The sequence below is a fragment of the Brachyhypopomus gauderio genome, chromosome 21 (genome assembly GCF_052324685.1).
Source record: "Brachyhypopomus gauderio isolate BG-103 chromosome 21, BGAUD_0.2, whole genome shotgun sequence".
Lineage (NCBI taxonomy): Eukaryota > Metazoa > Chordata > Actinopteri > Gymnotiformes > Hypopomidae > Brachyhypopomus > Brachyhypopomus gauderio.
In genome coordinates, this window is record NC_135231.1 from 8,829,040 (window position 1) to 8,851,407 (window position 22,368).

Consider the following 22,368-nt stretch of genomic DNA (forward strand, 5'->3'; position numbering starts at 1 on the left):
GAACTCGAATTATTTTTTTTTGTTGTGCAAGTCATTTCAACAAAATAAGTTTCAACAAACGTGAACTCGCTCAACCAAACCTCTGACCTTATCACGTAAAGGGTAAAACTAAATTTAGACATAGTTCAGTAGCTCTGTAGAATAGTATTTGCGCCCTACACTGGCTGTAAGACGGACTGTAAAATGCCAGTGTTCCTAAGGTCACTGATTCTTTTTAATACCCAGACTGCCTAAATTATGTAACAGTGTATTATTTATTCTTTCTCTCTCATGCACATTTTTAGTTCGCATTCTCCAGTCACGAGACAGCAAGGTCAAATCTGATCAAAGATCATAAAACATCTTTATTCAGCACAACCAAAAACCACATGCGTCTCCAGCCCGTCACGTGACGGCGTGGCCATGAGTGTTCATCTGTCCAGTTCATTCAGACAGCACACGCGGCTGAGAAAAAGGCTTCCATCTCCTTCAATGGGAACAGCAGCAGCAAACGCTTCATAAGGCCTTGATTGGGATTATACAGACATAAACAAACGCTTCATAAGGCCTTCATTGGGATTATACAGACATAAACAAACGCTTCATAAGGCCTTGATTGGGATTATACAGACATAAACAAACGCTTCATAAGGCCTTGATTGGGATTATGCGGACATAAACAAACGCTTCATAAGGCCTTGTTTGGGATTATGTAGACATAAACAAACACTTCATAAGGCCTTGATTGGGATTATGCTGACAAACAAATGCTTCATAAGGCCTTCATTGGGATATAAACATGGTGTTTGTGTGTGAGCTAGTCCTGTGAATTAGAAATCCCAGTCCTGGTGACCGTGGCCGACAATGTTGCTCCCTCAAACCTGACATGGCTCGCCAAGTGGTGCTTGTTGGGACAGAGGCGTAGGACCAAAGAAAAACACAGCAGGGCGTGTCGAACTCTGCAACGCAGAAACATTGTGCCATTGTTCCCAACCAGCTTAGCTACACGTATATGAAGCTTTCAGGATTGAGCAACAACCACAGATGCGTTTTTTGACACGTGTGCGTGCCAGTGAGCCATTCTGCCTGTGGGAAAGCGCTACAGACGTATTTAAAACACACAGTTGCTTGTGAAGGTAAAGTGTAACCCAACACTCCCCTTTCCTCCCTAAAGACAGCGACCCAGGGATCGTGCCAGTCCCCTAGCTGGACGTGGTTCCCGACAGGACAGAGTTCAGTAAAGTGCAGGGCATATCTTCCGCCACACAAAAGAAGAACAAAAAAATAAGGGTTGTAAATGGATGGCGTACCTCGATGTGAGCTCACATCGTACGTACGTTCTGACAGTGAGGAAACACTGAATGGCGTGTTTACATGCATATTGGCTCTCAAAGGAAGTGTGTTCATGCAAAGACCAGCTCCAGCCTGCTCCTTATAGTCTTGATACGGCAGCCAACGTTTGCTTCTGAACCTACCCTTACTTGTGAAAACCTTCGTTTAAAAACAAAAAAAACAAAACACAACACACAGCTGGGCTACAGATCTGGAATCAGCTTTCTGCCTTCCCAGCTATTATTAGTCATCACAAATTGAATGGGGAAACCTTGTCATGATCAGTGGTTTTCTTGGATTCTCAGAGAAATGCTCAAATACATAAATAAAAACTGCTAGCAGTGATAATCACAAATGTTGCGGAAAGACACCTTCTCCTGTAAGGGTACCGTCCCATTACCAAATGATCCAGGTATTACATAAAACAACGTTGCACTTGATTGGAATCAGCACTGGAAGACCTACCTGTGAAAAGATTATCTCCATCATCTTAACAGCGTCCGGTTAAACACACCGATATAAGGCTCCTTGTTTAATCCCACTGGATTAAGTTTGATTTTGTCCCACGCTTTTGCTCACTTTAGTGTTAGCCCTCTTGCTGAACAACTCTCAATGTGACCATAGACTTAAGTAAGCAACAAGCCAAACATCAAAAATGTTCTTTTTCAGTGCATTTGTCCTTAAAACCTTTAACACACAACTCAAACATTATCTTTCAATTATATATCGTGCATGTATATATGTATATATAATATATATATATAAAATAATCTTAGCATTAAAGCAAAAATATTTCGTCTTATGTACACAGTGATGAATAGTACTGATTAAAGAGGTTAGGTAGGGTAGTGTGGCAGCTCTTTCTGGTGGTTAAGTGTTTTCATAATACTGGTCTGAGCACTGAGCGGAGCGAGCGTCCGTCGCGGGTCAGCTCCCGGGTCGTGCACATGCACGGCAGCGGAACCGCCTCCACCTGCCGGTGAACCTCGTTGTAGGGGCAACGCTTCAGGTGGTCCGCCATGCTGCAAATGTCCGTGAACTCCCATCTGGTCACGGGAGTGAATGCCGTGCTGAACCGCCACACCTGCGGAACAGTAATAGCAAAGTCTGACAGTTACTCAATCACTAAACAGTCCGTCCAGGTAAACAGCAGGTTAATGAAGTCTAGCTGTTCGGGATGCAAATGTTATCCCTCTAGTCAAACATCCAAACACACCTGAGCAAGGACTCACTTTTCTAAAGCAGGTTCAGGTGTGTTGGCAATAACTAGTGTTATTGAGCTTGTAATAAATAAATGAAATAAATAACTAGACAAAAAGAGTTGTGACTGCAGAAGAGGAGATAAAACGTAAAAGGGTTCGTTTGTGCGTGGCATCTGCATTCTGCGGTCCTACCATGGCCTACAAGCGAGTGTCCACAAGCGAGTCTACCTTGTACAAACGAGTCTACCTTGTCTTTTATTTGCCAGGTCCGCCGCCCGTCTGGGTACTGCCTCCTCTCCCACTGCACCACCACCATGCCCCGCGTCTGCAGGAGGCTGGCACACACGTCCCTCATGGTGTGGGACACCATGGACAGCTGGCACAGGCTGAATCCGTCCAGGAACCGTGCCACGTGCTGCAGGACCTCTAAGGGCAGTCCGCTCAGCCGGTCGCAGCCGGGCTCGGCGGGCGCCTCCTCGGCGGCCCGCACCCCGAAGGACCGGAGGTGGCGGTCGTGGACGACCTTGGAGCCCCGCGCGGACGGGCAGAACCTGCGCTGGGAGTACGTGCAGCCGTAGTACGCCAGCGGACAGCGGTGCTCCATCCACCCGTTCAGGCCCGAGTGGATGTCCCCGTGCACGTTGCGGAAGTGCGAGAGGAACTCCTCCCGGCGGAAGAGCTGGCCGCACTCGAACGTGAACATGGAGCCCTCCCGCGGCGCCCAGCTGGGCCGGGGCACCAGCTGCTCCAGCGTCAGGTCCAGCCTCAGGGTGCAGAAAGGGCTGGGCTGCGAGAGGCGGGGGGCGGCCCGGTCGCACGCCGAGGCCGACGCCACCTCCCCCACCATCGTGCTGGTCGCCAGGACGGCGGCCGGGAAGCTGAAGGTCTGCGTGCCGAAGTCGACCCGCGAGCCTCCGAAGGTGTAAACGGTGTCGGATATCCTGCGCGCGCGGGGAGACTCCTCCAGGCAGAAGAGCAGCGCGGCGGCCGTGAAGTCGATCTCGCCGAGGCCCATCGGGTCGTCCTGGGGCTCCTGCTCCAGGTCGGACGTGTCCACGGCTTTGTCCTCCATCTTGCAATGAGGAGACCTGTGCGGGACGGCCTGCGGGTCCGAGAAACACACCTTCCGTCCGTTAAGCGCGAGGGGCATGAAGCTACGCAGCATCTGAAGGTTCTGGAGCTTCCTCTCAAAAGCCCGGTCGTCAAAGTCCAAAACCATGGAAGGCAGCGCACTGTCCACAGGAAGGACCAGAGCCTGAGCATGGACAGGTGCTTGTAGTGATGGAGCCTCGGCCTCAACAACCTGTCTCACCTGCGGCCTGTGGGGAATCAACGGACCAACAAACTCCCGAGGGCCATTTGGTTCTGGTCCCTTGTTGCCTACCACAGGCAGCTCTAGACTGCTCTGTGGTTCTCTGGGCGCTGCACTATTGTGACAACTGTTGCACAACTGTTGTCGCTCCGTGTCTCCCAGTCTAAAGAGTTGGCCTGAGGAATCCTGAGAGACTTCACCAGTGCAGTCCCAAAAAGCGTCCTCACCTCGACCAGGGACTTGGCCCAGTGCCCCGACCCCGGCCTCTACTTCGGAGGGCGCATCTGCCATTTCGATATCTGCAGATTCTACATAATCTGGCCGGTGGATCCCACCATTTGTCTTGTTAACTGCGGCCCTGCTGACCGCCTCAGGCCCTTTGACGGCATCCCCCAGCGCTCCCAGAGCAGAGGCCAAGTTCCTCCCTAGTTCCATCAAGGTCTGGTGTCGTTGGGGCTGCAACTCCTCATTCAAACCATCAACTCCATTGGCTATTTTATCACAGTTAGACCCGGTATCTACTCTCGCAGCTAAACCTTTACGCAGCTCCCCGTTCAACCCGGACTGCGCTGCCGACACGTCAGTAACTGCGTGTTGCGTGTCGGAGGCGTTGAGCTGGATGAGGATGTCGAGAGCTGCTGGGTCATAACGCTCATCCACCAATCCGTTGATTCCGTTGCCGATTTCGTCCCCGGAGCAGCACGCCGCAGACACGCCCTCCATGGGGTCCTCGGCCAACCCGACAGGAGCTGCCGACTCCACGACCCCGCTGGCTTTTCTGCTTGGCTCCGCAACCTTCGCTTTCCTCTCGGGTCCATTGGTGGGCGCCAGAGAGACCAGTTTGAGCGAGGCCAGCATGGTGCGCTGGTCCTGGAGGGCGAGGGCCATGTCCAGCTGTTCCTCCTGCTCGGCGTCCCGGCTCAGCCTCTCGTAGGAGCGGTAGTCCTCGTCGTGCACCGGCCACCTGTTCCACTCCATGGTGCAGCACACCACGCCGGCAGGGCACACCTCCAGATGCTCCGCCATCTTGCCCCGAGCCAGCACGAAGGGGCAGCCGATGCCGTGGTTGAGGCAGGGCACCCTCTCCAGCGGGCACAGCAGGCGGTGCTCCTCCACCTTACAGCCGTGGAAGACCGCGCCGCAGACCAGCGCGCACGTGACGAGGTCACAGGAAGCGCCCGGCTCCGGCTTGACCATGCACCGCCGGCTCACGCAGGACGCACAGTGGACGTGGGAGGACTCCATTTCCCAGAAGCCGTGTGGGGCCCCAACAACTGAAAAACAAGAACGTTCAAAACCAGAACTTTTACTTCCTCTCACTGGGTAAGATAGATTTTCCCTCATTTAATATTTTTTACGTGTACATTTTAGAAGCAAGTTTGTATATAATGCACAATTTATGAATAAGCAATGTATGATTATAAAATGACTTTAAAACGTATTGCTGTCACTTTAAAAACTATGCCTGATGATAAACCCTAAAACATAGGTTAATCACTTCAGCATAAAAAGTACTATATGGTCTACCTATTCTAAAGAAGAAGTTTTGTTGTCCAATGAGATCATCTCAGGGATCTCGGCATGATTCTGACTGCCACAAATTTTGATGTCTACTAAATAAACCACTTAACCTAATGAATATGAGACTGTTTAACTCTTCTTATAATAAGAGGTACCTCTCACTTTCAACAGAGGTATACCACGAAATCAATATCCACAACATGTTGCGTAAGGTAGTTCTGTTTCATTGAAGAGATATGTCAAAATTATGCAGGCTGTTTTCAGCAGTAGTACCCAACTAATATTCATATCCCTACTGCGGACAGGAGCAATGATTATATTTTTACACGCTGTACACAACACCAGTAATGAAATCATGTACTGTCTACCAAAACAGCACATAGAGTAAAAGTCTTGTTTAAGAATGATTTAAGAATTTGAATAAATGCAGGTGATTGATGCACAGTGTGTTTTATTGTATTACATACACTATGTTTAATTTCCTTGTGGTTGCATTAATAACTTCATTAAAAGCCTTTTTTCTGTCAAAACATTTTAGATCCGCCGTGATCTATAAGAGCACACCTAATCTGAACTGATGATCTATAAGAGCACATCTGAACCGATGATCTATAAGAGCACATCTGATCTGATGATCTATAAGAACACATCTGATCTCATGATCTATAAGAGCACACCTGATCTCATGATCTATAAGAGCACACCTGATCTCATGATCTATAAGAGCACACCTGATCTCATGATCTATAAGAGCACACCTGATCTCATGATCTATAAGAGCACACCTGATCTGATGATCTATAAGAGCACACCTGATCTGATGATCTATAAGAGCACACCTGATCTGATGATCTATAAGAGCACACCTGATCTGATGATCTATAAGAGCACACCTGATTTGATGATCTATAAGAGCACACCTGATCTGATGATCTATAAGAGCACACCTGATCTGATGATCTATAAGAGCACACCTGATCTGATGATCTATAAGAGCACACCTGATCTGATGATCTATAAGAGCACACCTGATCTGATGATCTATAAGAGCACACCTGAACTGATGATCTACAAGAGCACATCTGAACTGATGATCTACAAGAGCACATCTGAACTGATGATCTACAAGAGCACATCTGATATGATGATCTATAAGAGCACATCTGAACTGATGATCTATAAGAGCACATCTGATCTGATGATCTATAAGAGCACATCTGAACTGATGATCTATAAGAGCACAACTCAACTGATGATCTATAAGAGCACACCTCAACTGATGATCTATAAGAGCACATCTGAACTGATGATCTATAAGAGCACATCTGAACTGATGATCTATAAGAGCACATCTGAACTGATGATCTATAAGAGCACATCTGATCTGATGATCTACAAGAGCACATCTGATCTGATGATCTACAAGAGCACATCTGATCTGATGATCTATAAGAGCACATCTGAACTGATGATCTATAAGAGCACATCTGAACTGATGATCTACAAGAGCACATCTGATCTGATGATCCATAAGAGCACAACTCAACTGATGATCTATAAGAGCACATCTGAACTGATGATCTATAAGAGCACAACTCAACTGATGATCTATAAGAGCACATCTGATCTGATGATCTACAAGAGCACATCTGATCTGATGATCTATAAGAGCACATCTGAACTGATGATCTATAAGAGCACATCTGAACTGATGATCTATAAGAGCACATCTGATCTGATGATCTACAAGAGCACATCTGAACTGATGATCTATAAGAGCACACCTAATCTGAACTGATGATCTATAAGAGCACATCTGAACCGATGATCTATAAGAGCACATCTGATCTGATGATCTATAAGAACACACCTGATCTCATGATCTATAAGAGCACACCTGATCTCATGATCTATAAGAGCACACCTGATCTCATGATCTATAAGAGCACACCTGATCTCATGATCTATAAGAGCACACCTGATCTCATGATCTATAAGAGCACACCTGATCTCATGATCCATAAGAGCACACCTGATCTGATGATCTATAAGAGCACACCTGATCTGATGATCTATAAGAGCACACCTGATCTGATGATCTATAAGAGCACACCTGATCTGATGATCTATAAGAGCACACCTGATCTGATGATCTATAAGAGCACACCTGAACTGATGATCTACAAGAGCACATCTGAACTGATGATCTACAAGAGCACATCTGAACTGATGATCTACAAGAGCACATCTGATATGATGATCTACAAGAGCACATCTGAACTGATGATCTATAAGAGCACATCTGATCTGATGATCTATAAGAGCACATCTGAACTGATGATCTATAAGAGCACATCTGAACTGATGATCTATAAGAGCACAACTCAACTGATGATCTATAAGAGCACACCTCAACTGATGATCTATAAGAGCACATCTGAACTGATGATCTATAAGAGCACATCTGAACTGATGATCTATAAGAGCACATCTGAACTGATGATCTATAAGAGCACATCTGATCTGATGATCTACAAGAGCACATCTGATCTGATGATCTACAAGAGCACATCTGATCTGATGATCTATAAGAGCACATCTGAACTGATGATCTATAAGAGCACATCTGAACTGATGATCTACAAGAGCACATCTGATCTGATGATCCATAAGAGCACAACTCAACTGATGATCTATAAGAGCACATCTGAACTGATGATCTATAAGAGCACAACTCAACTGATGATCTATAAGAGCACATCTGATCTGATGATCTACAAGAGCACATCTGATCTGATGATCTATAAGAGCACATCTGAACTGATGATCTATAAGAGCACATCTGAACTGATGATCTATAAGAGCACATCTGATCTGATGATCTACAAGAGCACATCTGAACTGATGATCTATAAGAGCACACCTAATCTGAACTGATGATCTATAAGAGCACATCTGAACCGATGATCTATAAGAGCACATCTGATCTGATGATCTATAAGAACACACCTGATCTCATGATCTATAAGAGCACACCTGATCTCATGATCTATAAGAGCACATCTGAACTGATGATCTACAAGAGCACATCTGAACTGATGATCTACAAGAGCACATCTGAACTGATGATCTACAAGAGCACATCTGAACTGATGATCTACAAGAGCACACCTGAACTGATGATCTACAAGAGCACACCTGAACTGATGATCTATAAGAGCACACCTGATCTGATGATCTATAAGAGCACACCTGATCTGATGATCTATAAGAGCACACCTGATCTGATGATCTATAAGAGCACACCTGATCTGATGATCTATAAGAGCACACCTGAACTGATGATCTATAAGAGCACATCTGAACTGATGATCTATAAGAGCACATCTGAACTGATGATCTATAAGAGCACATCTGAACTGATGATCTATAAGAGCACATCTGAACTGATGATCTATAAGAGCACATCTGAACTGATGATCTACAAGAGCACATCTGAACTGATGATCTACAAGAGCACATCTGAACTGATGATCTACAAGAGCACATCTGAACTGATGATCTACAAGAGCACATCTGAACTGATGATCTACAAGAGCACATCTGAACTGATGATCTATAAGAGCACATCTGATCTGATGATCTATAAGAGCACATCTGATCTGATGATCTACAAGAGCACATCTGATCTGATGATCTATAAGAGCACATCTGAACTGATGATCTATAAGAGCACATCTGAACTGATGATCTACAAGAGCACATCTGAACTGATGATCTACAAGAGCACATCTGATCTGATGATCTATAAGAGCACAACTCAACTGATGATCTATAAGAGCACATCTGAACTGATGATCTACAAGAGCACATCTGATCTGATGATCTATAAGAGCACATCTGAACTGATGATCTATAAGAGCACATCTGAACTGATGATCTACAAGAGCACATCTGATCTGATGATCTATAAGAGCACAACTCAACTGATGATCTATAAGAGCACATCTGATCTGATGATCTACAAGAGCACATCTGATCTGATGATCTACAAGAGCACATCTGATCTGATGATCTATAAGAGCACATCTGAACTGATGATCTATAAGAGCACATCTGAACTGATGATCTACAAGAGCACATCTGATCTGATGATCTATAAGAGCACAACTCAACTGATGATCTTTAAGAGCACATCTGAACTGATGATCTATAAGAGCACATCTGATCTGATGATCTATAAGAGCACATCTGATCTGATGATCTATAAGAGCACATCTGATCTGATGATCTATAAGAGCACATCTGATCTGATGATCTATAAGAGCACATCTGAACTGATGATCTATAAGAGCACATCTGATCTGATGATCTATAAGAGCACATCTGAACTGATGATCTATAAGAGCACATCTGATCTGATGATCTATAAGAGCACCTCTGAACTGATGATCTATAAGAGCACATCTGATCTGATGATCTATAAGAGCACATCTGATCTGATGATCTATAAGAGCACATCTGATCTGATGATCTATAAGAGCACATCTGAACTGATGATCTATAAGAGCACATCTGAACTGATGATCTATAAGAGCACATCTGATCTGATGATCTATAAGAGCACATCTGAACTGATGATCTATAAGAGCACACCTGAACTGATGATCTATAAGAGCACATCTGAACTGATGATCTATAAGAGCACATCTGATCTGATGATCTATAAGAGCACATCTGATCTGATGATCTATAAGAGCACATCTGATCTGATGATCTATAAGAGCACATCTGAACTGATGATCTATAAGAGCACATCTGATCTGATGATCTATAAGAGCACATCTGATCTGATGATCTATAAGAGCACATCTGATCTGATGATCTATAAGAGCACATCTGAACTGATGATCTATAAGAGCACACCTGAACTGATGATCTATAAGAGCACATCTGAACTGATGATCTATAAGAGCACATCTGATCTGATGATCTATAAGAGCACATCTGATCTGATGATCTATAAGAGCACATCTGATCTGATGATCTATAAGAGCACATCTGAACTGATGATCTATAAGAGCACATCTGAACTGATGATCTATAAGAGCACATCTGATCTGATGATCTATAAGAGCACATCTGATCTGATGATCTATAAGAGCACATCTGAACTGATGATCTATAAGAGCACAACTCAACTGATGATCTATAAGAGCACATCTGATCTGATGATCTATAAGAGCACATCTGATCTGATGATCTATAAGAGCACATCTGATCTGATGATCTATAAGAGCACACCTGATCTGATGATCTATAAGAGCACATCTGAACTGATGATCTATAAGAGCACAACTCAACTGATGATCTATAAGAGCACATCTGATCTGATGATCTACAAGAGCACATCTGATCTGATGATCTATAAGAGCACATCTGAACTGATGATCTATAAGAGCACATCTGAACTGATGATCTACAAGAGCACATCTGATCTGATGATCTACAAGAGCACAACTCAACTGATGATCTTTAAGAGCACATCTGATCTGATGATCTATAAGAGCACATCTGATCTGATGATCTATAAGAGCACATCTGAACTGATGTAGAATCACAGCAGCGTTAGTGTTGAGGATCTTCTAACAGTTAGGCGAAGTTATATTGCGTTTAAACAGTCGTGTTGGCGATTTGAGAGAACACTAAATACACCGAACTGAACCCCTAATGTCTTGTAGGGTCGCAGTGTGCGGTCAGAGACGAGCAGCGACGTCCGTCGGTGGTGTTTTCACAGACGGGACGGGTCGGTCCCAACTAGCCGCTTAGCTCGTTAGCCGCGTAGCTCGCCAGCTAAACTTTCTGACTAACAAGTCATTAAAACAAACTCTCTGCGCGCACACTTACCGAGAGGCGTCACCGAACCCCCCTGTCTGCTCCACTCGTTACTCGGAGTGTGTTTACTAGGAGCGAGGCACCGCGGACGGCCCGTTCGTGGACTCGTACCGAACCGTGGTCGCCCGCCCCGAGTCCATCTTTCAGTCTTCTTCTCAAAATGTTTCGCTCGGCGCGAGGGGATGACGTCATCGCGCGCGCACGGCCTCGCGCGTCAGACGGGGGAGGGGGGAGGGGTAATAGAGGCGCGTTAGCTGCAGGCGTGACTCCACTTGCCCAAGGCGTCTGTCTGATGCAATGTGTTAAAAGTACACGAAACTTGGGCTAGGTGCCATCAGATGACTTCTGCAGTAGCTATTCAGAGCATCTACTACTCCCCTTTTTATTTTAAAGAGCTTTACAGTCTCTTCATCACATTTAATACCACAAACAAAATATGTCGCCATCTCCTTCCAGCACATAATCTCTTTATAAATGGGTGAATTTAACTAAACAGTTCAATCTTGTGAGTTATCCACTTGAGTTTTAAATAACGAGATTTTAGAAGTCCGTGCGCTTCATGCGAGTGCAACGAATAAGTTTATGACACAACACTGACCGGCTCTATATGGAAAGAACTATTTAAAGACATTTTATTCCTTCATTTATGAGCTTTTTATAAAAATACTATTGCAAAGTTTTCATTCACAAAATTAGTCAAACTACATAGTACATCAGATAATATAATATATAATGTTAAAATATTGCTTGATAAATAGCATTTTATTTGGTCTAATCTATGTCGTCTACATACATTCTTGATTGAAACAATGTAGCCATTACAGCAAATTACTTTATACCCATCTCAAAAATAAAAGCATTTGTGACGAAATCCATTCACTCTCTGCATTAAAGTAAAATGAACTATATATCAGTGACTTCAACCTATGCATTCTGCAGGAGAAATTTAAATCAACACTTCTGATCAAACATTGCTCTTTTCATTATTAATATTCTAACAGTTGGATTTTGGTGCCTAGTTCTTGGTTAGAAAGTGACCTATCATTAATCACATTACTGTAATTAACTGCATTACATTAATCAGATTACTGTAATTAACTGCATTACATTAATCAGATTACTGAAGCTGCCAGGCTAGTGTTTTTTGCCACTGCCACCACAGAGGCGTTCAGATAAAACCCTAAAATGTGACCAGCTGTACGACTTTTTCATAAGCTAGTTTCTGCAGTCCCTGATTCAAACTTGTCTTGTGAAGAGAATGCAAAGCAGAACAGCAAAAAATAAAACAAAAGAAAACAAAGCAAAACAAAAAAACACTCCCACACACAAGTGTCTTTTTGGTGTCTTGCTGATTTCAACAACAACAACACCTCTGTGACATTCTCATGGTCCATGTTGAATTTTATCCTTTTTTTGCTTCACATCCCACTTTCCTTTCCATACTACTGGAGATACTCTAAGAGCAGACTGGGCCGACTGCAGTATGTGTTCAAGTGAGGTGGCGGCCATCTTGCTGATTCTTTAACAAGATGAAGAGAGGCGTTTTCCTAAGAGCACAGAACTGAGACCTTTGTTTTTTGTTTGGATTTGTTCTCGCTGCGTTCTCGCGAACGTCATTCACACAAGAAGCCCTTTACTGAAACACCTCGGTGGTGACACACACGGGTAAGGAGAAGCTGCTCTGGGTAATGGAGTTCCTGGCCGACAGCATGACGCAGTAATGGGTGGCAGGCTGCAGATTGTCGACGTTACAGCTGTTCTCAGAGAGGACCAGTGCTTGTGAAGAGCCTGTGTCTTCCTTCACAATCAAGATATAGTGACTTGCTTCTGTGAGTTGAGACCATTCCACATGCAGTGTCATCCCATTCACCTTGACAACCTTAATTTCAGGCACTGGCAGGCCATCTGGGACACCAAAATCAGGGAGAGTCATTTTAGATATTTCCTACAACTTTACTTTGTTTCTACAAGTTTGCTTTTTTTTTTCTTTTTTTTTTTCGTACACCAAAAATTTTACTTTTTTTCTCTTTTTCATTCAGCTCTTTGACATTGAGGTATGAATATGTTCTCAGTAGTACTTCTCCAGTAGTTGTTTCAACAAGAAACGTCCACTAGAGGGAGCCAAAGAGCTCGTTAACTAATAGCTCATTTTGCAGGGTTCAATCATGGGCTGTGTTCGAAATAGTCTACTACATACTACTGGCATACTGATCGAGCCCCAAATCAGTATGCCGTATGCAGTATGTAACCAAAATGAAAATTTCCAGTACGCGAAACATACCCGGATGACCTACTACTTCCGCAAAATATTCCAGTACGCGAACAGAGCTATCTTCGTGGTGTACTGCATCCCATCATGCAACGCTACGTTCACGTGACCCCGTAGTGTGCTTTGCTTTTGTCGCATACTGGAAACTGTACTGCATACTACTACGAGGACCAGTATGCAGTATCCAGTATATACTGAGTCCAGTATGCAGTATCCAGTATGTAGTAATCTATTTCGAACACAGCCATGGTCTTTTTCCATTTCCTGATGAATTCCTAAAATACACTTTGTGGATGATTATCCACAAATTCACCCGACTCTATAGTTCTTTTTGCAGTGTGACCTACTTTGTTAATTAAAGGCAATGAAGACGTGTCCTTGGGAGCTTTCTAACTTTTTTTGTAGTGGAAGTCATGGTGTCGTGATTTGTCACAACACTGGTAACCTTTTTTGTGTAACTGACAGCATTCTTGTCCAATAGGAGTAACCTTTTGACACACTGACATGGTCTTTTGACCTGCCCCACCTTTTGACAAGCCCACATCTCCAATTTGGCGAGACCTTGTTCCTTGTTCAAGTCTGGTAGCTTTTACACAAGTCGTTGTGTAACATGGCACACATACATGTTATGGGACATTTGTCTGCTATTTTACAAATGAAACTAATTTTAATAAACTACACTAAAATACATTTCAAACTAGATCTGAGTAGTGCACCCTTTTGTATAAACTATCTTCAGAGAAATATATATGATTCTCATTTGCATCAAACTCCCTAGACATTGGAATTTGTTGCCTGTTCTGGCCAAACACCACTGCTATACCAAGACAAAATGTAGACTAAATAAAGTACATAAATAGTCAGTAAGTCTCTATGAAAAAAGAAAAGTAACAATAATAGTATGTCATCATAATTTGCCAAATAGAATAAATTATATGCTCAGAGAGAGAATAATTAAACCCTTTCCGGATGTTTATCATTTAATGAGGTTTCTGTGTACAAGCACTCTTATCCAGAATGAAAAGCCGCCATGTGGTGCACTTATGCTAACAATGTTTTAAAGTATTATTAATTAACAGCCTATCACATCACTCCAGAGTGAAGTCATGATAACTTTTTCTAACACTAGAAATCTGCAATTGAACTCCCTTGGCCACCGTAGATGTTAGAGGCCTGATGTATGTTAATGGGCAGAAATGGAAGGTGGAGTAAATTCCACTGTTGTTGTGCTCCCCGAGTTAACCACTAGGTGGCGCTTCCTGAATGTTGACTAGTGCACATTTAAAATAAGATTTGTATTTCTAAAAGTTGTAAGACATGTCCTCACGTCTGTGCTTTTGTTCATTCAGTACAGACCACACGTGAGCTTCTGGAACCTCTCTCCTCGTACGAGCTGCCCCTGGACCTGCAAAACATGCCTCACGTCAGACATATATGAACAGCAAGAACAGAGAGAAAATCATGAGGTATCTGTGAGACAAGCAGGCGGGGGCTGAGATTCTCACGTTAAAAGTTACAAGAATGTGAGTGATGTACTGTTGTGTTTTCACGACGCTCTCTTTGAGCAGAATGAAAGTCACCCCGGGTTTTTTCTAGAACAGCCACACCTTGGTCAGTCCTTCAGCGCCACCCAGTGGGGAGGGCAGATACCTGCATGTCCAGTAACGACGGCCGACGGCTCACTGCAGCCTGCATGGTTCCCGGCCCTCACCGCCACCACGTACATCATGTTGTTAGGTACGGGGAACTCAAAGTACGTCCTGTTCGTCCAGTAGGACGTCACGTTCATGAAAAAGCTGGGGTCACTCTGCAGGGTGCCGGTCAGCTCCACCAGGTACTCAACAGCCGGGCACGTCACTTGGGTCCAGGACACACGGACCAGAGAGATGTTCACATCGTCGTGAACCCAGACTGATACCAAGGCTGGAGAACACGGGACTGCAGAAGGACAGGTGGTGGTGGGGGGGAGGGGTAGAGGATGGTGGTGGTGGTGGAGTAGAGGATGGTGATGGAGGAGGGGTAGAGGGTGGTGGTGGTGGGGGAGGGGTAGATGGTGGTGGTGGTGGTGGAGTAGAAGATGGTGATGGAGGAGGGGTAGAGGGTGGTGGTTGTGGGGGAGGGGTAGATGGTGGTGGTGGTGGTGGAGTAGAGGATGGTGATGAAGGAGGGGTAGAGGGTGGTGGTGGTGGGGGAGGGGTAGAGGGTGGTGGTGGAGGAGGGGAAGAGGGTGGTGGTGGAGGAGGGGTAGAGGGTGGTGGTGGTGGGGGAGGGGTAGAGGGTGGTGGTGGTGGGGGAGGTGTAGAGGGTGGTGGTGGGGGGAGGGTAGAGGGTGGTGGTGGAGGAGGGGTAGATGGTGGTGGTGGGGGGAGGGTAGATGGTGGTGGTGGGGGGAGGGTAGAGGGTGGTGGTGGAGGAGGGGTAGAGGGTGGTGGTGGGGGGAGGGTAGAGGGTGGTGGTGGAGGAGGGGTAGAGGGTGGTGGGGGGAGGGTAGATGGTGGTGGTGGTGGGGTAGAGGGTGGTGGTGGAGGAGGGGTAGATGGTGGTGGTGGGGGGAAAGTACATGGTGGTGGTGGTAGGGTAGAGGGTGGTGGTGGTAGGGTAGAGGGTGGTGGTGGAGGAGGGGTAGATGGTGGTGGTGGGGGGACGGTAGATGGTGGTGGTGGTAGGGTAGAGGGTGGTGGTGGGGGAGGGTAGATGGTGGTGGTGGGGGGAAAGTACATGGTGGTGGTGGTAGGGTAGAGGGTGGTGGTGGTAGGGTAGAGGGTGGTGGTGGTAGGGTAGATGGTGGTGGTGGGGGGAGGGTAGATGGTGGTGGTGGTAGGGTAGAGGGTGGTGGTGGTGGTAGGGGTAGAGGATGGGTGTGGGGGGAGGGGTAGAAGAAGACAGGGTTTCCATCAGACCCATTTTTCAGGACAATTCCTTTCATTATAAATAAGGAACACAACAGTGATATCTCTCTGCAACATGGAACAAAGAACAAATCAACAACTATTTGGACTCACAATCTGGTGTTGTAGTAACACTAGAGAACACTGTGTTAAAAGCGTCATCACCACAGAGCGCGAGAAAAATCATAAACAAGTTCTCCTGTGCTGTCGGTTACAGAGCACTCCCGAACTCGGTCCAGGTTGCCAGGTTACAGGCTTGCCAGGTTACCTGCGCCCTTCTGCACCGGCGGTCCCGTGGTGCTGTTGCACGTCCTGTCTGAAGCCAGCACGCTGAAGTTGTAGGTGGCGCCGCACTGCAGTCCCGCCATGCTGCAGGACGTCCCCGCCGTGACGCTGCAGTGCAGCTCGTCCCCGCCTGGTCCGAGTGCCGTGGCGACGTAGCTGTGCGAGCCCGCACTGGCCAACCAGGAGAGTGTCGCCGTGACGCTGGTGCAGTTGATGACCACGGCCAGGCCTCGCGGTGGGCACGGAGCTGTGGAGAGAACGACGGTCACCGTGGTGTTAGCATTCGTCCCGCGGCCAGTAGCTACGTAGTCACGTCACAGTGGAGATGCTACGTGAAGGTGTTTTTAAAGAAACTTAAAGTTTCTTTAAGTGTTTTTTGTTTTCTCTCACAACCTGCGATGTTTCCGTTCTGAGATCAAACCTCTCAGTTTGTAGATTGTCTAACATGCGTTCTTGCATACCGAATACATAACACGTAGAATCGCCCTGCATTGCCGTAGCTGTGTGCAGCTGGAGGGCGTGTCAGGCACCCCAGGTGGGAGTGGCCACGGACGAGGCGTGTCTTACTCGTGCTGAAGGTGACTGGTTGGCTGGGAGGACTGGAGCAGTTGCCGGCGGTGGCCGTGACCACGAGCGTGTAGGAGCGGCTACAGTGCAACCCGCTCAGGGAGCAGTTGGGGGCGGAGCCTCCGCACTTGCGAACGTCGCCGTCGGTGCCCACGGCCGTCACGTTGTAGGACTCGGCCAGAACCGAGGGAGACCAGGAGACCAGCACGCCGGCCACCTCGCACACGGGACTCACCATCACGTTCTCAGGAGCACAGGGGGCTGTAGGACCCAGGAGCACAGGCACAACCCTCGGTTATATTTCATATATTTTATATATTTTCATACAGATATGTGTGTTATCTGTGTTGATGCTGTGTGTGTGTGTGTGTGTGTGTTACCCATGTTGATGGTGTGTGTGTGTGTGTGTTATCTGTGTTGATGATGCGTGTGTGTGTGTCTGTGTTACCCATGTTGATGGTGTGTGTGTTTGTTATTCATGTTGATGGTGTGTGTGTGTTACCCATGTTGATGGTGTGTGTTATCCATGCTGATGGTGTGTGTGTGTGTGTTTGTGTGTGTGTTATCTGTCTTGATGGTGTGTGTGTGTTACTCATGTTGATGGTGTGTGTGTGTGTTATCTGTGTTGGTGTGTGTGTGTGTGTGTGTGTATGTGTGTTACCCATGTTGATGGTGTGTGTGTTTGTTATTCATGTTGATGGTGTGTGTGTGTGTGTTATCTGTGTTGATGGTGTGTGTGTTACCCATGTTGATGGTGTGTGTGTGTGTGTGTTACCCATGTTGATGGTGTGTGTGTTTGTTATTCATGTTGATGGTGTGTGTGTGTGTGTGTGTTACCCATGTTGATGGTGTGTGTGTTATCCATGCTGATGGTTTGTGTGTGTGTGTGTGTGTGTGTTATCCATGTTGATTGTGTGCGTGTGTGTTATCCGTGTTGATGGTGTGTGTGTGTGTGTGTGTGTGTGTGTGTTTGTATCCATGTTGATGGTGTGTGTGTGTGTGTGTGTGTTATCCGTGTTGATGGTGTGTGTGTGTGTGTGTTTGTATCCATGTTGATGGGGTGTGTGTGTGTGTGTGTGTTATCTGTGTTGATGGTGTGTGTGTGTGTGTGTGTGTGTGTGTGTGAGTGTGTTATCCGTGTTGATGGTGTGTGTGTGTGTGTGTGTGTGTTTGTTATTCATGTTGATGGTGTGTGTGTTACCCATGTTGATGGTGTGTGTGTTTGTTATTCATGTTGATGGTGTGTGTGTGTGTGTTACCCATGTTGATGGTGTGTGTGTTATCCATGCTGATGGTTTGTGTGTGTGTGTGTGTGTGTTATCCATGTTGATGGTGTGCGTGTGTGTTATCCGTGTTGATGGTGTGTGTGTGTGTGTGTTTGTATCCATGTTGATGGGGTGTGTGTGTGTGTGTGTGTTATCTGTGTTGATGGTGTGTGTGTGTGTGTGTGTGTGTGTGTGTGAGTGTGTTATCCGTGTTGATGGTGTGTGTGTGTGTGTGTGTGTGTTTGTTATTCATGTTGATGGTGTGTGTGTTACCCATGTTGATGGTGTGTGTGTTTGTTATTCATGTTGATGGTGTGTGTGTGTGTGTTACCCATGTTGATGGTGTGTGTGTTATCCATGCTGATGGTTTGTGTGTGTGTGTGTGTGTGTTATCCATGTTGATGGTGTGCGTGTGTGTTATCCGTGTTGATGGTGTGTGTGTGTGTGTGTGTGTTTGTATCCATGTTGATGGTGTGTGTGTGTGTGTGTGTGTGTGTGTGTGTGTGTTATCCGTGTTGATGGTGTGTGTGTGTGTGTGTGTGTGTGTTTGTATCCATGTTGATGGGGTGTGTGTGTGTGTGTGTTATCTGTGTTGATGGTGTGTGTGTGTGTGTGTGTGTGTGTGTGTGTGTGTGAGTGTGTTATCCATGTTGATGGTGTGTGTGTGTGTGTGAGTATGTGTGTTATCCATGTTGATGGTGTGTGTGTGTGTGTGTGTGTTATCCGTGTTGATGGTGTGTGTGTGTGTGTGATCCATGTTGAAGGTGTGTGTGTGTGTGTGTTACCCGTGTCGAGGGTGTATGGTGGGCTACGCAGGCTGTTGCACTTGTCGGAGGTGGTGGAGACCATCATGGTGTACTGGACGCTACAGCGCACGCCCGTCAGCACACAGGAAGTGCCTGTGGTGTTACACTCCAGGAAGCTGTTGTCCTGCCCGATGGCGGTGGCCACGTACAGCGTGGAGCTGGCTCTGGACTTCCAGCTCACTCTGATGGAGCTGCTGCCACACTCCGTCTGCATGGTGACGCCCGTCAGAGCGCAGGGGCCTGTGGGTGTCAGGACATGAGCAGGACAGGAGGCATGAGCACGGCGGGAATGTTCGCCAGATATCTCTGTGTACACACTAAACATGACTAGACATGCTCATAGTCACCTAGACCTACTTGTACTAGACCTAAACCTAGACCTACCTGTATTAGACCTATACATTGACATACTTGCACTAGACCTAAACGTAGACCTAACTGTATTAGACCTATACATTGACCTACTTGCACTAGACCTAAACCTAGACCTACCTGTATTAGACCTATACATTGACCTACTTGCACTAGACCTAAACCTAGACCTACCTGTATTAGACCTATACATTGACCTACTTGCACTAGACCTAAACGTAGACCTAATTCTGCCAGGGGGATTGGAAGCAGGCAGGACCTAGACTTGGAGGACTTGGATATAAGAAGGAAGCAAAACATGATGGACAGAGAAAGGTCATATTGGCAGCCTATACAACTGTTTGGAACAGAAGTGCTTTGTACCCAATATCTTTGTGAATGACCGTTTGATATATTTTTGGGGATAAGACAGGTAAGAAGGGCGCCCATACACTGGTACGTCACGTAGCAATTTGGAGATTAGACACCCTAGGTAAGAGGCTGTGTAACACCTTGTATTTTTGTTAATTATGTAGGTGCAGGGTAGGTGTAGGTCTTGTTGTTTTACTTGTTATTTGAAGGATTGATGTAGGTGTCACTGGGACCAGTAAGGCAGAGATGTCTTGTTATTTGAAGGATTGATGTAGGTGTCACTGGGACCAGTAAGGCAGAGATGTCTTGTTATTTGAAGGATTGATGTAGGTGTCACTGGGACCAGTAAGGCAGAGATGTTTTGTTATTTGAAGGATTGATGTAGGTGTCACTGGGACCAGTAAGGCAGAGATGTCTTGTTATTTGAAGGATTGATGTAGGTGTCACTGGGACCAGTAAGGCAGAGATGTTTTGTTATTTGAAGGATTGATGTAGGTGTCACTGGGACCAGTAAGGCAGAGATGTCTTGTTATTTGAAGGATTGATGTAGGTGTCACTGGGACCAGTAAGGCAGAGATGTTTTGTTATTTGAAGGATTGATGTAGGTGTCACTGGGACCAGTAAGGCAGAGATGTTTTGTTATTTGAAGGATTGATGTAGGTGTCACTGGGACCAGTAAGGCAGAGATGTTTTGTTATTTGAAGGATTGATGTAGGTGTCACTGGGACCAGTAAGGCAGAGATGTTTTGTTATTTGAAGGATTGATGTAGGTGTCACTGGGACCAGTAAGGCAGAGATGTCTTGTTATTTGAAGGATTGATGTAGGTGTCACTGGGACCAGTAAGGCAGAGATGTTTTGTTATTTGAAGGATTGATGTAGGTGTCACTGGGACCAGTAAGGCAGAGATGTCTTGTTATTTGAAGGATTGATGTAGGTGTCACTGGGACCAGTAAGGCAGAGATGTTTTGTTATTTGAAGGATTGATGTAGGTGTCACTGGGACCAGTAAGGCAGAGATGTTTTGTTATTTGAAGGATTGATGTAGGTGTCACTGGGACCAGTAAGGCAGAGATGTTTTGTTATTTGAAGGATTGATGTAGGTGTCACTGGGACCAGTAAGGCAGAGATGTCTTGTTCTTTTCACTTTCTTTAATGCTGTCATTGAATAGCCCCTGTTGTATTATGTTGCTATGATACATGCTGTGAGCGTTTCCAGGCCTGTTGTGATGCTCAGGAGAATATATGTGTACACAAGCCTTACTGAGGCCTGGCTTCCTTCTTCATGAACATGAGTATATAACCTCTGGTGTCTGGTAGGGCCGACGGCAAAATCTTCATACCTATCGGCTTTAATAGAAAAAAAAGAAATCCTAGATTCCTATTTAAAACTGTATCTGGCCAAACAAGGAATCATGCCCATATCGAATCTCCACTCCCACAGGAGTGCAGCAGTAATCTAAATTTCATGAAGATCTTTACTGATTGATAAAATTAGGGAAACAATTTCAGACCCTGTCGATCTGCAAATGCACCCTGACAGCTGTCTGGTCAGCTCTGATGATCTTTTGGAGATCTTTTCCCCAGTTGGTTGTGAGGAGCTTATTTCTCCAAACCCTCCACATGTTTACTGGATGCCAAACCAACTTGTCTCCTCGAAGAACTGCTGCATATAACCTTTTGCTCACTATAATTATCTCTTCTTCGAGCCTAGGCTACACCCCCAAATCATTTAAACTTGCAGTCATTAAGCCACTCGTTAAAAAACCTGCTCTTATTCCCCAGAAACTGTCCAACTATAGGCCAGTCTCTAATCTGTTGTTCATTTCCAATCTGTTGTTCTCTTCTTTCTTACAGATAGAACATGTCCTAGAGTTATTTCAGTCTGGATTTCGACCACACCACAGCACTGAAACTGCACAACTAAAGTAGTAAATAATCTCTTAATATTCTCTGATACAGGACATGTTTCTTTTCTTATACTCTGACCTTAGAACTGCTTTTGACACCATTGATCACAACATTCTACTGAATAGGCTGAAGACACTCATTGGCATAAGAGGTCAAGCACTTTCCTGGTTCAGATCCTACCTGACAGATCATTAACAATTTGTACTAGAGTGCTCAGAATACAAAAATTTAAAATATGGTGTTCCACAAGGATCTGTACTGGGCCCCGTCTTGCTCCCCAATATCTGAGTGAACTCCTTGCACACCATAACCCTTCTCGCCTGCATGCCAATCACTGGCACCTGTGCTATATATATGGTTGTTTAAATTGATGTTCACATACTAAATCTGTATTTTATACTGTGGATACATGCTTC

At 45.5% G+C, this 22,368-nt stretch overlaps 2 protein-coding genes across 2 annotated transcripts in view; both read right to left on the reverse strand.

Moving 5' to 3' along the window:
- Positions 1-319: 319 nt before the first annotated feature.
- Positions 320-11,408, reverse strand: fbxo30b (F-box protein 30b). The gene is made up of 3 exons (XM_076983972.1): positions 11,254-11,408; positions 2,761-5,099; positions 320-2,395 (listed from the first exon to the last, which is right to left on the reverse strand). Exons 2-3 carry the CDS (start codon positions 5,068-5,070, stop codon positions 2,192-2,194), a joined length of 2,514 nt encoding a protein of 837 aa, XP_076840087.1. The 5' UTR covers positions 5,071-5,099; positions 11,254-11,408; the 3' UTR covers positions 320-2,191.
- A 450-nt stretch (positions 11,409-11,858) lies between these two features.
- The window catches only part of fndc7b (fibronectin type III domain containing 7b), a 54,084-nt gene continuing 43,574 nt past the window's right edge, over positions 11,859-22,368 (reverse strand). The window contains exons 51-56 of the mRNA XM_076984668.1: positions 19,301-19,561; positions 17,251-17,511; positions 16,667-16,930; positions 15,161-15,448; positions 14,838-14,915; positions 11,859-13,146 (exon numbers count right to left, since the gene is read on the reverse strand). Of these exons, the coding sequence (XP_076840783.1) occupies positions 12,875-13,146; positions 14,838-14,915; positions 15,161-15,448; positions 16,667-16,930; positions 17,251-17,511; positions 19,301-19,561 (1,424 nt within the window). The 3' untranslated portion in view covers positions 11,859-12,874. The remainder of the gene's footprint in view (positions 13,147-14,837; positions 14,916-15,160; positions 15,449-16,666; positions 16,931-17,250; positions 17,512-19,300; positions 19,562-22,368) is intronic.

Bases quoted from the DNA above. Each gene is read 5' to 3' on its own strand.
- fbxo30b (XM_076983972.1), bottom strand. From the start codon at position 5,070: ATGGAGTCCTCCCACGTCCACTGTGCGTCCTGCGTGAGCCGGCGGTGC. The intron at 2,396-2,760 runs GTAGACTCGTTT...ACTGTTCCGCAG, and splicing joins CCTGGCAAATAAAAGACAAG to GTGTGGCGGTTCAGCACGGC.